Source organism: Branchiostoma belcheri, unplaced genomic scaffold (assembly GCF_001625305.1).
Source record: "Branchiostoma belcheri isolate BF01 breed outbred unplaced genomic scaffold, Haploidv18h27 scaffold369, whole genome shotgun sequence".
Lineage (NCBI taxonomy): Eukaryota > Metazoa > Chordata > Leptocardii > Amphioxiformes > Branchiostomatidae > Branchiostoma > Branchiostoma belcheri.
In genome coordinates, this window is record NW_017803986.1 from 83,847 (window position 1) to 98,663 (window position 14,817).

Below are 14,817 nucleotides of genomic sequence, written 5' to 3' on the forward strand. Positions count from 1 at the left end.
AACAAGGTCGGGTCTTAGAGATGTCACGCGTATGTCTTCTGGGAAGCGTAGTTGACTGTCTAAGTCTGCCAGAAGCTTCCACTTCCCTCGGCTGAGTGGGCCACCACCAACGTTGTTACTTCAATGATATGATATGATACATATGATAAATTTTTACTAGTACACCATCCTCTAAAAATTTGGTGGTCCTACGATATACCGTTCGCGAGTTCTGAGGGGGGGCCGAATGAGCCCCCCCCCCCCCGTCAAATCTTGCTCAAAAAAGCCCGGTCTAGATAGGGTTAACGGGGGCCAACTTCTGTTAACGGTGGTGAACGGTTTCCAGCGGTGATGAATTTTATTCACCGTTCAAGGAACGCTCCAGCAAAGTTCGGCCAGTGTGACCGGGCCTTAACACCTGTATGCATTGACCAAGACTATTTGCCATTTTAATTAGAAAAGTCAGTGACAGCAAACACTGTTTAGTTTTGCATAAAAAAAAAAAATCCGTCCAAACTTACGGCACGTCCGAACTTAGGGCACCCCCTCCCCGTTATTTTACAAAGATTTAGCAAGTTTGGTGCTTCTAGAGCGAGCCGTTTATAGTTGGCGCGGGCACTTTTCCCACTGTTCCCCAGTCTAAATAGGGTGGAAAATTGAGATATAAGATGTAAAATTTGCTGTTCTGCTTAGGTGACAGGACACCATGGAACCAATGCTGAGACACTTGCTGTTTTTACTTCTTATCATCCTGAAGGAACCCAACGTGCTAGAAACTAAATGCAGCTGTAAACTACAGCAATTCTGCAACAAAGGCTTCACCAGCATCCCTCAATTAATCCACCATATGCATATGCAGCCTAATATGCAGCCTATGCAGCTTAAATGTCTTGATGCTGGAAGTAACCGTATCAAAACTGTATTGAAATATGACCTAATGCCATTTCATAATTTAGAAACGTTGTACCTGAGAGATAACCAGATCACAGTGATTCATGAAGGCACATTTGTGGATCTGCCCCATCTAAAAGAGTTGTGGCTGTCAAAAAACAAGATAACAATGATTAAGCCTGCATTTCGACAGCTTCACATTTTGTACCTGTGCGAAAACCAAATAAAAAGATACAAATCGGACAATTCGGAATTATGATCGGACTAGGTACATTGGATCTGTCCAAAAATCAGATAACAACGGTCAAGTTTTATTCATTTAAAACACTTCTCCATATACAAGACATACGGCTGCACACAAACCAGATTACAAAGGTTCAGCCTGGGATATTTTTAAATTTATTCCACCTGAAATTTATTTATCTGCACATCAACCGGATATCAGTAATTGAGGAAGGAGCGTTTGTAAACCTACCACAGCTACAACACGTGTATCTATCAAGGAACCAGATAACTACCATCCATTTTAGTGCATTTACAAATACTCCCCTATTACAAACTATAGACCTTCGCGCAAACAGGATGTTCTCTGTTCCCCTGTCAACGTTAGGCCTGTTTAAAGTTATTACTACCATAGAACTTGACGGAAACCCCTGGCAGTGTGACTGTAGGATGGCTCTCGTGCTAGATCCTGTATTAAAAGCAAGATAATATGCGCCCAACCCACCAAATTCCATGGAAAGAAGCTAGCAGATGCCAAACCAGAAGAGTTAATGTAAAGAACCAACCATTTCCCCACTACCTGTCAAAATCCAAACCTCATCAACATATTTAGTTGGCAAAACAGAGAACAATGTAAGCCCAACAGCACATCCTGTAGGCTCGATACCTGCCACACAGTCCCTTGTTAACCCATTAGAAGGTGCTAATAGCTGTTACAATGTCACCATCAACTCTCGCTATCATTGGTTCTTTACACACAATTCTGGTTCAATAGAACATGCTGCAGGAAATACGAGCAAACCATGGGCAACTCAAACTTTACCCCTTACAATCACTTTAGACAAAGCAAAATCTGATCCCAACTCTCTCCTGTCCGTTCTCATTGGCTCTTTCTGTGCTTCAGTAGTTGGCGTTGTTCTGATAATCGTACTTACAGTGTGGTACAAGATAAAGGGCAGGCATCCTCCTTTAGGCAGTAGGCATGGTCAAACAGGGCAGAGTCAACGTATGATTGGGCATCTATCCCATGACCAAGTGCTAACTTGTTTAAAACCTAATCTTATGTACGATGTGCGTGAGGGAACAAAACCAAAGGAGCCTGCATCTACAGAAGTGCCGAGTGCTCAAAATACGACAGATCAGGGTCAGTCTCAGGCTAACACTGAATCCAACATACACGCCACAGCTACTGATGAGATGGATTGTAGTGGTCATGATCAGGCAGGGCAGGGTCAGTCTCAGACCATCTCTGAAACAAATACGACCACCACGTGTACTAAATTGACCAATGACCATGATCAGGCAGGGCAGGGTCAGTTTCAGACCATCTCTGAAACAAATACGACCACCACGTGTACTAAATTGACCAATGACCATGATCAGACAGGGCAGGGTCAGTCTCAGAGCAATTTATCATATGGTAAAGCAATGACTGCCTCACAGCATAATTATCTATATGCAAACGTTCAAACACCATGATTTAATCCACATTCAGACAAGAATGTCACTGACTGACTAAAGAGAGAAAATGACAGGTGTTTGATATCATTCATTATCAAAAATATTGAGATGTGCAAAAAGACATGGCCACTGGCCAAGATTATTCCTTTTTGGTGGTTTTGACTTTGAACACACATTTAGCAATATTGTAATGTGGAAAGATTTAAGCAAATCTACACAATCATGTATACAGCACATTGAAATGTGCTGTAGAGAAGAAGCTTGCGCACTAGAAAAGCATCCAATGAAGTCACGAAGGTACTGAGCCTTACATAGCTTTCGATTGGCTTTATGCCCATGCCACGATTTTAAATTAAATTAGAGTTCCACGATCTCATACCTTGGCCAAATGATGTTAATCTTTATGACTGCCAATTTGTAGATTATTCCCCCTCAATGTGCAAACAGAATCCTCATTTTCATGAATTATATCAATTTCTCATATGCTCAACCAAAAGACAGTCTGTTTGATTGATGTTGATGATAATTACGTTAATTACATTATGTTAAATGATTTTCACCTTCACTGAACTTTCAAATACCACAAGTATAAGATTCTAGGCAGTTATCATTACATAATTATAAAATTTTCTCATTAATTCTGCAAATTAGGTCTTAATTTCCATAATTAATATCTGCCTGTGATTCTTTCGTACTTAATTATCAATGTTACAAGCTTCAATAGTCCTATCATGGAATGCAACTGATTTATAGAATTTCCCCATAAAGTATGCAAATTACTTCCATATTTGTATAATTGTCACATAAGTATATAAAGCATCACGTTAGCTACCTACATACCAAAAATCACGATGACTTGCCAACCGGTTCTTGAGTTATCCTCTTTTGAATATTTTCAAACAGATAGCCCTGCAGTTCTAGAGCAAGACGCTAGAGAGCCCAACCTCACGTCATTACTTCTTTCCCAGCACAAGAAAGAGCTACCTACCTACCTACCAAATTTCACCACCCTAGCATGACTAGATCATGAGATATATCAAAACAAGGCGCTAGGGGGTCCAAAATCTAATCATTCCCAGGTCTTATCAAGACCTACCCACCTACCAAGTATGAAGACAATCCATTTAAGCTTTCTCAAGTTAACGTGTCCATAGACGGACATACACACACACACACACAGACACGAACGCCTCTGAAAACATAACCTTGGTGAAGGTAACAAATAGCATACAAGCAGAATTAGTGCGGCCTAAAATCATGACAAGCGAGCAGATGGTCCCTTTAAAAGCAGTAATGCAAGCTGTCGCTAGATGGAGTCACAATACTAGATTGTCGCCATGTTGACTTTTGTATGAGGCACAAACTGGCCTTCAGTTTTTCTTTTCATTTATACAATTGCCTGTAATAAAAGCATACAACGTCCCCGGTTGCCAGTAAAGCTTAAATGTCTTTTGAAAGCGATAAAAAGGGAAAATATCGAACCAGGTCCAAATTCTCTATCTATCTGGTTGATGTGCAGATCTTTTTATAGTGATTCGTGAAATGTAAATATAAAGCAGATTTCGGTTAATTGCATTTTCGTGACTGAAATTAACAGAAATTTATCTATTTTTTGTTCTGTTTTGTGTAATTTTTCATTTGAATTGTGTTTGCAAAACTACTAACATTCTTTATGTCTTTGAGATCAATGGCAAAACTTTTGGTCAATCATATTGTAACGGATTAACATCTTGCATTTGAAAAAAAATGCAGTGTTTGTTAATATAGATCGACTTGATGTTGAATGATCGCAGGATAACTTTTTTTAGCAAATAGTTCAGTTTTAGCATCCGTGAAGTCCTGGCCACGTTGTAGCCGTTACTTTTGTTTAGTAACATTGATATGCAAATTTCCACTACCTTCTTTATTTATTTTATTTGTGATATTTATTTTATGTGATTCATTAGTTTGCCGTATGATTTTGAAGCAATTTTACCAATATGTTATTATTATTGCCTCACAAATGTCAAACGTTAACTAAACCTCCTCCAATGGTAACCTTTGACCCATTAAATATGTCAATAATGGCCGACAACTTGGCCGTTGGACATTAAGGGAAGAAGAAGAAGATTATCTTTAGCCTTCAGTATGAAGCTTACATAGTACAAAAAGACCTTGTTAGAAGTAAAGTACCCTGTTAGTTGTTGAATATGAAGACAATTTTAGAGGAGTCCGGCTATGCCTGCCTATATACACACGAGTATATTAACAAACCATTCCATCTGCATGAACTAAGACAAAGATCAAAAGATATATTCATCCAGAAATTCAACGCAGCACTACAAGCACAAGGACAAAGAGAAAATGAAGGCAACAAACTGAGAACATACAAAACATTCAAAGTACTATACGACAGAGAACCATATTTAGACATCCCAAATTTTGAAAACCGCAGAGCCATGTGTAAACTCCGTATTAGCGACCACCCTCTACACATAGAATCTGGCATACATAGCCGTACACCGTTGCAAGGTAGACTTTGTACATTCTGTAACAATTCTTGTATTGAAGATGAATCGCATTTTATGCTTGACGGTAAATTATATAATAGCGAACGTAAATCACTGTTCAGTTCAATTAAGCTTGACAAAAAAATGTAAAACATTATCAAAGGAAGACACTTTTAAATATATTAAATCATGTACAAATATAGACGTCATCAATGAAGTATGTAAGTATATTTCAAAATGTTTCAAAAAGAGAGAAGAAGCCATTAGAACTTAGATCAATACCACTTAGATATATATTTCTTTTTTTTTAAATTTTATTTTCAGCATTGTATACCTTAGACCTGATGTTAGATTTTCTTTATTACTATTATTGTAGTACTCTCTAGTACATTGTACGTTGTCCATCCATGCATTTATCCCCCGGGGAATGAACATGCAATAAAGTTTCATTATTGTAATCAAATTATTTTGTAATCAAAACTTACGTTTTGGTGACTGTCTAGACAGTCTCTACGTTACAATAACATAGTATGCTTCTACTGTACTTTCTTTTCATGCAACTACGTTTGGTAATCACCGTTCTATATCGTAGCCTTTAGAAGTGGATTGTATTTGATCTGAATAAAGTCTACATTCATTAAACGTCTTGTTTACCTTCTTGTATGTTTAATAGTTAAATCTTTTGTTAGAATATATATTATCGTACCGTTAGAGAAAAATTGTACCCAGAAGACGGGCCATTGCATTCTAATGTATTTAGGAAGTTGTCATTGATACAGCGTTCGTGGGATATTACCTTTAAACATTAGGGTGCATGCGTGTTTACTTGCGTGTGGATGATTTTCAGGACCAGGGAGATATGGATCTTGTAAACATCAACTTGTTGATAACAACGTGACCTGTGTTGACCTTTTGACGCTAAGGTCACGTAGCGTCCTCGTCAAAAGCTAAAGACAGAGGCCAGGGTGCTGTATGGATGCTTCTACGTTAAGTCCTATTAGTTTAAATCATCCCTGTTCAATTAGAAACTTTACGTAGTTATATCCCATTTTCTAATTCTAAAGATTTTAACTTAGATGACACAGGCGTCAGGCTGATGGTTGCCGACGTAAAACGCACCCTGCGTCACCAACAGCTGGCCACAACAAGAAACCAGGACAGGAACCCAATTCCACAGCACAGGAACTCAAGCGGGAAACTGCCCACGTCGACCAGCGCACAACAGACGCAGCCCGAGCGACGTCATCCACCAAGTCTCCGGTGGAACCCTTCAAGGAAACCCGAGCAACGACCACTTCCTACGTGGAACCAGGCACCCCCTCCACCTCCGCAGTGGATTCGACAGTCAGGGCCGCCTGGGACAAGAGCACACCAGCAGGACAAGCGTCAAACTGTGGAGACGTTGATTAACATACTGACTGACTTTCTCAGACATTAGGCTCAAGAGACACGCTACAATGATGAAAGTCCGTAACACCCAAGTGTTCGCTCAGGTGACAAATTCTGTTCTCCCTTTTCCATTTTACTTCTTTCTAACTACATAAGTGACATTTACCAAATACTAGTATAATCTGATGGTACGAATAGGTAAAGGCATATATACATGTAATATGAGTGAGCATACCCACTTGTAATACAGTCATCCCTATTCACGCTAATTTGTATTATTTCACTCTGCGCACAATGTAGCTTTGCTCTTATTACTGGAATACTTTAGTACCACCCTTTTACTCGTTCGATTTCAATTATGTCAGCTCAAAAGGTAGCTCTGAGGTTCTGTTCATGGAACGTTCAGGGCGGCCTTAGGAGAAAATGCCAGAACGATGATTTTGTTAGATGTTTAGAAGATTATGATTTTGTATGTTTGCAAGAGTCATGGCTAAATCCTAAGGAAAACTTTAGATTAGACTCCTTTAGTTATATAAGAAGTGACAGGAACGCTAAAAAGTCTGCGAAAAGGAACTCCGGTGGGGTAATCATTATGTTCCGTAACAGACTGATGAAGGGCCTCACAAAACTTCCTACGAAACACCCCGATTTCTTATGGTGTAAATTAGACAAAACTTTCTTCGGTCTAGATCGGGATTTATTCTTAGGTTGCGTATACTTTTCTCCTGAAAATTCGTCTTCCCTCGATAAAAGAAACAACTCACTTTTTGACATTCTACAAGATGACATCTGCAAATTCTCAAGCCAAGGTAATATAATGCTGTTAGGTGATCTGAATGCCAGAACAGGGCCCTTGCAGGAGATTGCTATCCAAGATGAATGCCTTGATCACGAATTCATAGATTTCAAAGAGGATATACGGTATAGGTCAAATTTCGACAAAAGTGTGAACAATTATGGCAAACAACTGGTAGAACTTTGCTCTTCGGCTAATCTAATCATCGTAAACGGTAGGGTAGCAGGAGACTTTTCAGGGAGGTTTACCTGCCACAAGTACAACGGATCAAGCCTAGTAGACTACTGCATTGTTAGTTCAGATTTCCTACCCAAAGTACAATATTTCAAAGTGGACGACCCTTCTATATTTTCGGATCACTGTATGATAACCTGTTCAATCTCTACAAATTACTCGCCTTATCTCAGACAAGATAATTTCCCATCATATCCGCTACCAACAAAATATATGTGGGACAATTTATCTGAAGAAAAATTCTCAAAAGCGTTGCAAGATTCTTCAACCCTAAATCACATCCAAAGTTTTATGGACAAGTCTTTCAGAAATGTGGACTGCGCCGTTAAAGAAGTCGCCGATATAATAACACATGTAGCAGACAATTCCCTACGAAAGATTATTCACAAGAAAAGAAAGAAAAAGAAAAAGAAAAACAAACCATGGTTCACCCCGTCTTGCGCTTCTCTCAGGCGCAAAATCAACCATTTAGCTGCTGAATTTTCGAAATGTCCCTGGAAACTTGATATCCGCCATGCATATTTTAGTAACCTCAAGATTTACAAGAAAATGATCAAGACAGAAAGAAAACTATTTAAGGAAAAACAATGGAATAATTTATATAACCTTAGTAAAACAAACCCACAAAAATTTTGGAAAGAGATAAAATTACAAAGACAGGAAGACAATGACAAACCTGATGAAAACAATAACATTAGTCCTGAAGAATGGAAATCCCACTTCGAATCCCTGAACGACTCTGTTAACAGTAATGAATCTGATACAGGTTTTCACCAATATATCGACCATAAGAGACCAGACCTCCTGCAGACAGCTGATAATAACACTGTAATTGACAGTGAAAATAAGGAATACACAGAAAATATTATCAACAGCCTTGAAAATGAAACAGGAAATCCATTAGATTCTGACATTTCAGAGGAAGAAATGATAGCGGGACTACAGAAACTAAAAGGCAACAAAGCTTGTGGTTCAGACTCCATTTTAAACGAAATGCTAAAATGCGGTAAAAACAAACTCGTTCAACCAATTAAGAAACTGTTCAACCTCATCCTTCAGTCCGGTAACTTTCCTCACCAATGGAGTAAAAACATTCTTGTTCCTATATACAAAAGCGGCGATATGTCAAACCCATCAAATTATAGAGGTATAGCAATTTCTAGTTGCGTTGGAAAACTTTTCACTATCATTTTAAATAATCGATTACAAAACTTTTTAGAAGACAACAAATTATTAACTCCCTTTCAGTCTGGGTTCCGCAAGAATTTTAGGACAAGCGACAATATATTTATACTTAAAACTATCATTGATAAACAGCTGGCTGAACCTGGTGGAAAACTATACGCTTGCTTCGTTGATTTTCGAAAAGCCTACGATTCCGTGTGGAGGAACGGCCTTTACTACAAGATACTATCGTCAGGCATAGGGGGTAAATTCTTTAAAATTATTCAATCCATGTATTCCAATGTACAATACTGCGTCAAAACACCCAATGGTTTATCAGACTACTTCAAATCAACTCGCGGCGTGCGCCAAGGATGCAATCTTAGTCCACTTCTATTTAACCTATATATAAATGACCTCCCTTCTGAGTTATCATCCCCATTATGCGACCCCGTCACTCTCGGGGATACTCCAATTAACAGTCTCCTATGGGCAGATGATCTGGTACTCCTTTCAAAATCAGAAAAAGGTCTGAAAGAATGCCTAAAACGACTTGATACCTTCTGTTCGCTCTGGAAACTTTCAATTAATAGAGATAAAACTAAAGTAATGATTTTTTCTAAGAATATGCGAACAGGTAATAAAAGAAACCCCAACTTCCAATCACAGGGCCAGATTTTAAACATAACAAGCTTTTACACATACCTTNNNTACGACAGAGAACCATATTTAGACATCCCAAATTTTGAAAACCGCAGAGCCATGTGTAAACTCCGTATTAGCGACCACCCTCTACACATAGAATCTGGCAGACATAGCCGTACACCGTTACAAGATAGACTGTGTACATTCTGTAACAATTATTCTATTGAAGATGAATCGCATTTTATGCTTGACTGTAAATTACATGATAACGAACGTAAATGTTCAGTTCAATAAAGCTCGACAAAAAAATGTAAAACATTATCGAAGGAGGAAGACACTTTTAAATATATCATGTACAAATATAGACGTCATCAATGAAGTATGTAAGTATATTTCAAAATGTTTCAAAAAGAGAGAAAAAGCTATTAGAACTTAGATCAATACCACTTATATATATTTTTTTCTTTTTTTAAATTTTATTTTCAGCATTGTATACCTTAGACCTAATGTTACCTTTTCTTTTTTACTATTATTGTAGTACTCTCTAGTACATTGTACTTTGTACATCCATGCATTTATCCCCCGGGGAATGAACATGCAATAAAGTTTCATTATTGTAATCAAATTATTTTGTAATCAAAACTTACGTTTTGGTGACTGTCTAGACAGTCTCTACGTTACAATAACATAGTATGCTTCTACTGTACTTTCTTTTCATGCAACTACGTTTGGTAATTACCGTTCTATTCCGTAGCCTTTAGAAGTGGATTGTATTTGATCTGAATAAAGTCTACATTCATTAAACCTTTTGTTTGCCTTCTTGTATGTTTAATAGTTAAATCTTTTGTTAGAATATATATTATCGTACCGTTAGAGAAAAATTGTACCCAGAAGACGGGCCATTGCATTCTAATGTATTTAGGAAGTTGTCATTGATACAGCGTTCGTGGGATATTACCTTTAAACATTAGGGTGCATGCGTGTTTACTTGAGTGTGAATGATTTTCAGGACCAGGGAGATATGGATCTTGTAAACATCAACTTGTTGATAACAACGTGACCTGTGTTGACCTTTTGACGCTAAGGTCACCTGGCGTCCTCGTCAAAAGCTAAAGGCAGAGGCCAGGGTGCTGAGGGTGCTGTATGGATGCTTCTACGTTAAGTCCTATTAGTTTAAATCATCCCTGTTCAATTAGAAACTGTGCGAAATATAACACGCAGCTACAACACACTCGTCCAATTACATGTACGTGACCTGTGCTGATCTTTCAACCCCTGGGTCACGTGACTGCCCTCGTCAGTAGCCGAAGAAAGATGGTGGATGCCGTGTGAAAGCTTTAGTCTTGTGTATTAGTTTTAGTCCTTAAATGTTCATATTTTGGTACATGTAGTAGTAAAATACATATATATATATATATATATATATATTTGATGAAATATCTAAAAAACCCTTTGACATGTATAATTCAGAGCACAGTATGGTCCCTTTGTTTGTGACATTCCTACATGTTACTCTTGCCAAAATACCTTGTCCTCATTTAACCTTAGATATGTTTGGTTCTTCTCCAATAAACTCAATTTACCGCCATCCGCTTACGGTTGAAAATAAAGTTACCTCCAGATTCTTTCAAATCAGGGGCTTATTCAAAGTCAATTATTGTAAAAGAAATACCGACTACTAGTACTCTTTCTAACCTAATTAAATGCTGACAATCGAGTTCATATTATTCAATTGTGCTTTCTATGTGGAGCAGCGGTAAACACAACATCGTTTATCCCTAGGAGGGCTCGAATCAAAATACTATTAAATGTCCGTTTGTTATGTTGGAAACGTAAATAATGACATGTTAGACATCATGGGGGTTAAACGGACCAGGTTAAGATCTGACTTCACAACTTTGATCACAGTTAATATTTTCGTCATTCTTATTAAGTTAGTCTTGTTAATTTTGATCCGGAATGAAATAGAATATATAAAATATAGTTAGTTAAACACAAGAAGGTAATAAAGCATGTGCGTCATCAGAAAAGACCTTTGACATCTAGAGGAAACATTAGAGTGCAATGTTACTAACGAAGTTTAGATTCTTTGTTAAGGTCAGTTACATGATGAACGGCTTGTGTCACCAGGGGGCTGTCATTCAGACACCAGACCATACAGAAAGAAATGTCACAACATGCCGGACAACGTTGCCAACACCCTGCTTTGTTTAGTTGGTCTACTAGTCATGCTAATTAACGTTGGTAAGACGGTCTAGTTCACATCTATTTGCAGTTTTGTCTTTTTTGGTAAACACACTGCTGGAGCACTTTTAGTTCATAAATATCCTTCTCTTGCCCTCGCTCGTGATAAATATTGAAATCTCTCTCTCACTCCCACTCTCTCTTTCTTCCCACCGCCCCACGATCTCTCTCCCTGTCTCTGTTTTCTGTCTCCGTGTGTGTTTAAATGTAACAGCTTCAAAACGCATGTTTATTCCTACAGAGTCGTGTAGCGTGCAGCCGTCGGGCATGGAAAATGCCGCCGCCACGATTACAGCATCTTCCGTCCACTCAAGCTGCTCAACAGAGAAGGCAATCTTAAACTCGGAATCAGAGTCTTCGGGCTTCCCATACGCAGCAGCATGGTGCGCCAATAGTGTGTCTGGTCAGTGGCTTCAGGTACAATATTTCAACTTATATCTACTACATAAACTATGACATCCTATCGATCCATTCGACTAGCATAGTCGTCTCGGGCATGCGTGCCGAATCCAATGTTTGGCGACCCTGCCTCTGGTCCTAAAAGTTGGGAGTTCGAATCCCGGCTGATTTCGCTTACCTGACTTGCACGCTATTACAAAAAAAAAGCCCGTTCCTTAGAACATGACGTCAAGCCCTGCTCCATTGTTTATTGATATTTATGTACAAGAAACCTGTAAATACTGTGCGTATTCCTCTTCTGTATTCTGTTCCGACCACTGGGAGAAAAGCAAAAAAAACCCGTTCCTTAGAACATGACGTCAAGCCCTATTTAACTGTTTATTGTGCTCGTTCAAAAGCTCTTCTGTCTTCTGTTCCGACCACTGGGAGAAAAGCTACCCAGCAAGTTACAACCGGATCGAGATCACTTTGCTTGCCTGATAAGGGTTCATTTGAAAGTTTGCCTAATTTTGTCTGATACAAACGTATAACATACATCAAAACTTGATAATTATTTGCACGGTAAATTTACATTACTAGTTAATTATGCTTTTGATTTGGTTTTCATATTAGGTTGATCTGAATTCACTGACCAGTGTAGCAGGTGTGATCACACAAGGAAGAGGAGAGGACCGCTACTCTATATCTCAGTGGGTGACCAGCTATAAACTAGCATTAAGCTCCGATGGCGTCGTGTGGGAAACATACTCAGAGCAAGGACAAGAAAAGGTTAGAAACAGACGTTATCTTATAGCATTAGGCCTACAATTCTAAGCCCCATTGACATTAACATTTTGACAATGGGAACCTACTAAAATGCAATTATCTGTAGAAATATAAAGCTTACTAATATATGGAGAAAATAAAGCTCTTCTGATATGTAAATATATCGTACAATAACATCCAGATTGCTGTTAAACAAGTAATATTAACTAAAATTTAAGATAAGAAACGTGTTTCTAAACATTAAGATATTATCCTCAATTATCCCTTCATGACCCTAATAATATAAAAAAAATACTATCTTATAAAAACTACATATCTGCTTTAAAAAGCAGATTGCGAACTTTTTATTTGTTTTGCGCTTTTATTATTTTCTTTGACTTAATAGGTGTTTGCAGGTAACACCGACAAGAATACCGAAGTTGAACACCTCCTTGACCCGCCGGTCACGGCAAGGTTTGTTCGGTTTTACCCGCAGACGGTCCATGTACATCCCAGCATGAGAATGGAGGTGCTTCTGTGTGCTCCAGGTAGATCTTCATGTTATGTTGTAAAATACCTTTATTGAAAACCATAACCATACCAGTGACTAGGGAACGTACAGTCACACACACAAACTTAAAATGTCATGAACACATACGTACACACACACACACACACACACACACACACACACACACACACACACACACACACACACACACACACACACAAACACACATACACACACACACACACACGCGCGCGAGCGAGCGCAGATGCACACACACACACACACACACACACACACACACACACACACACACACACACACACACACACACACACACACACACACACACACACACACACACACACACACACACACACTCGTACATACACACACGCACATAAATACTGACACACCCTCGGCCCAACCGCACTCCCACACATATAACACACACGAAACTAAATACATACATGTCTACGTGGGACCCAAGAGGCTGCAGCTATCGTAGAGGATTCATCTGTCAGATAAATGAAGGTATGCGTTTCCCTCATCTTTTTTGTGTCTGGTAATTACCTGCTTCGAGGCGTCCACTCAGCGGGCTGCCATTCACATTGATAAATTACGTCACTAAAAGGATTTAGTTAATTCTTTTTCAATTTATATCCTAATTTTTCTTAAACCACCTGACATTAATTCCTTTGGACGTCATTGGGTATCATAGAATAAATCTACCATTATTTTCTTTCCTTTATTCTTGTTCATTGCTCGTCCACTACAGCAACAACTACAACTGAGACCGCCACTACTACAACGCCTGGTGTTACAACCACCACGCCTGTTGTTACAACCACCACGTCTACAGTTACAACCACCACACCAGCTGAAACAACCACAACGCATGCCGTTACAACCACCATGCCTGCATTTGCAACCACAATGACTGCTTTTGCAACCACCTCGCCTGCTGTTACAACCACCACGCCAGTTACAACCACCACACCTGCTATTACAACCACCATGTCTGTAAGCACAACCACCATTACAACTAGTGGTGATGCTAACATAGAGACCACTGCGATGTCAGGTGAAGCGACGCTAACCACCAGCCGGCCGGGAGAGGGAGGATCCGCCGCCGCCAACAAGGGCGAGGCACGGGGCGGGGCGGTAGCAGGCGGCGTGGTCGGAGCGATCATGGCTGTAGCGGGAGCAGGACTAGCCGTAGGCGGGTTCCTGATGTACAAGAAGAAAAAGAACAATGTCACTGTGGAGCCTGCACCATAACAACGGGATGGTTCCTACATCGTCCTTCACAGTCAGCAGTTCTACACAGTCAGCAGTCGTCCATAAACGTACGGATAAGCGGAGTCCGATTTGTCTTGTTAGTATGTATATATATCAAAGACTTCCACGTAAAGGTACACACCACCGGGCAATTTCTATCGAGGGTTCAGCTGCAAGGGCAGGCTTTAGTTTTCTGTATAAAGAAACTGCGCTTTTGTGTTGTGTGTCCACTAGTGTTTGGATGTGCCAGAGACAGTGTTTTTAATGTAAATATGGTGGTCGTGTGTTTACTTCTATGTCTATACCAGAAAAAACTCTAACGTGACGTTCGCAAATCATTTTCTGGACAAACGATTTATATGCATGTAAAC

The 14,817-nt window shown here is 39.3% G+C and overlaps 1 protein-coding gene across 1 annotated transcript; it reads left to right on the forward strand.

Annotated features, from left to right (window-relative positions):
- The first annotated feature begins 11,781 nt into the window (after positions 1–11,781).
- Positions 11,782–14,446, forward strand: LOC109476210 (discoidin, CUB and LCCL domain-containing protein 2-like). Its single transcript, XM_019777092.1, has 4 exons — positions 11,782–11,931; positions 12,526–12,681; positions 13,064–13,205; positions 13,944–14,446. The coding sequence occupies exons 1-4, from the start codon at positions 11,782–11,784 to the stop codon at positions 14,444–14,446; spliced, it is 951 nt and encodes a 316-aa protein (XP_019632651.1).
- The last annotated feature ends 371 nt before the right edge of the window (positions 14,447–14,817 follow it).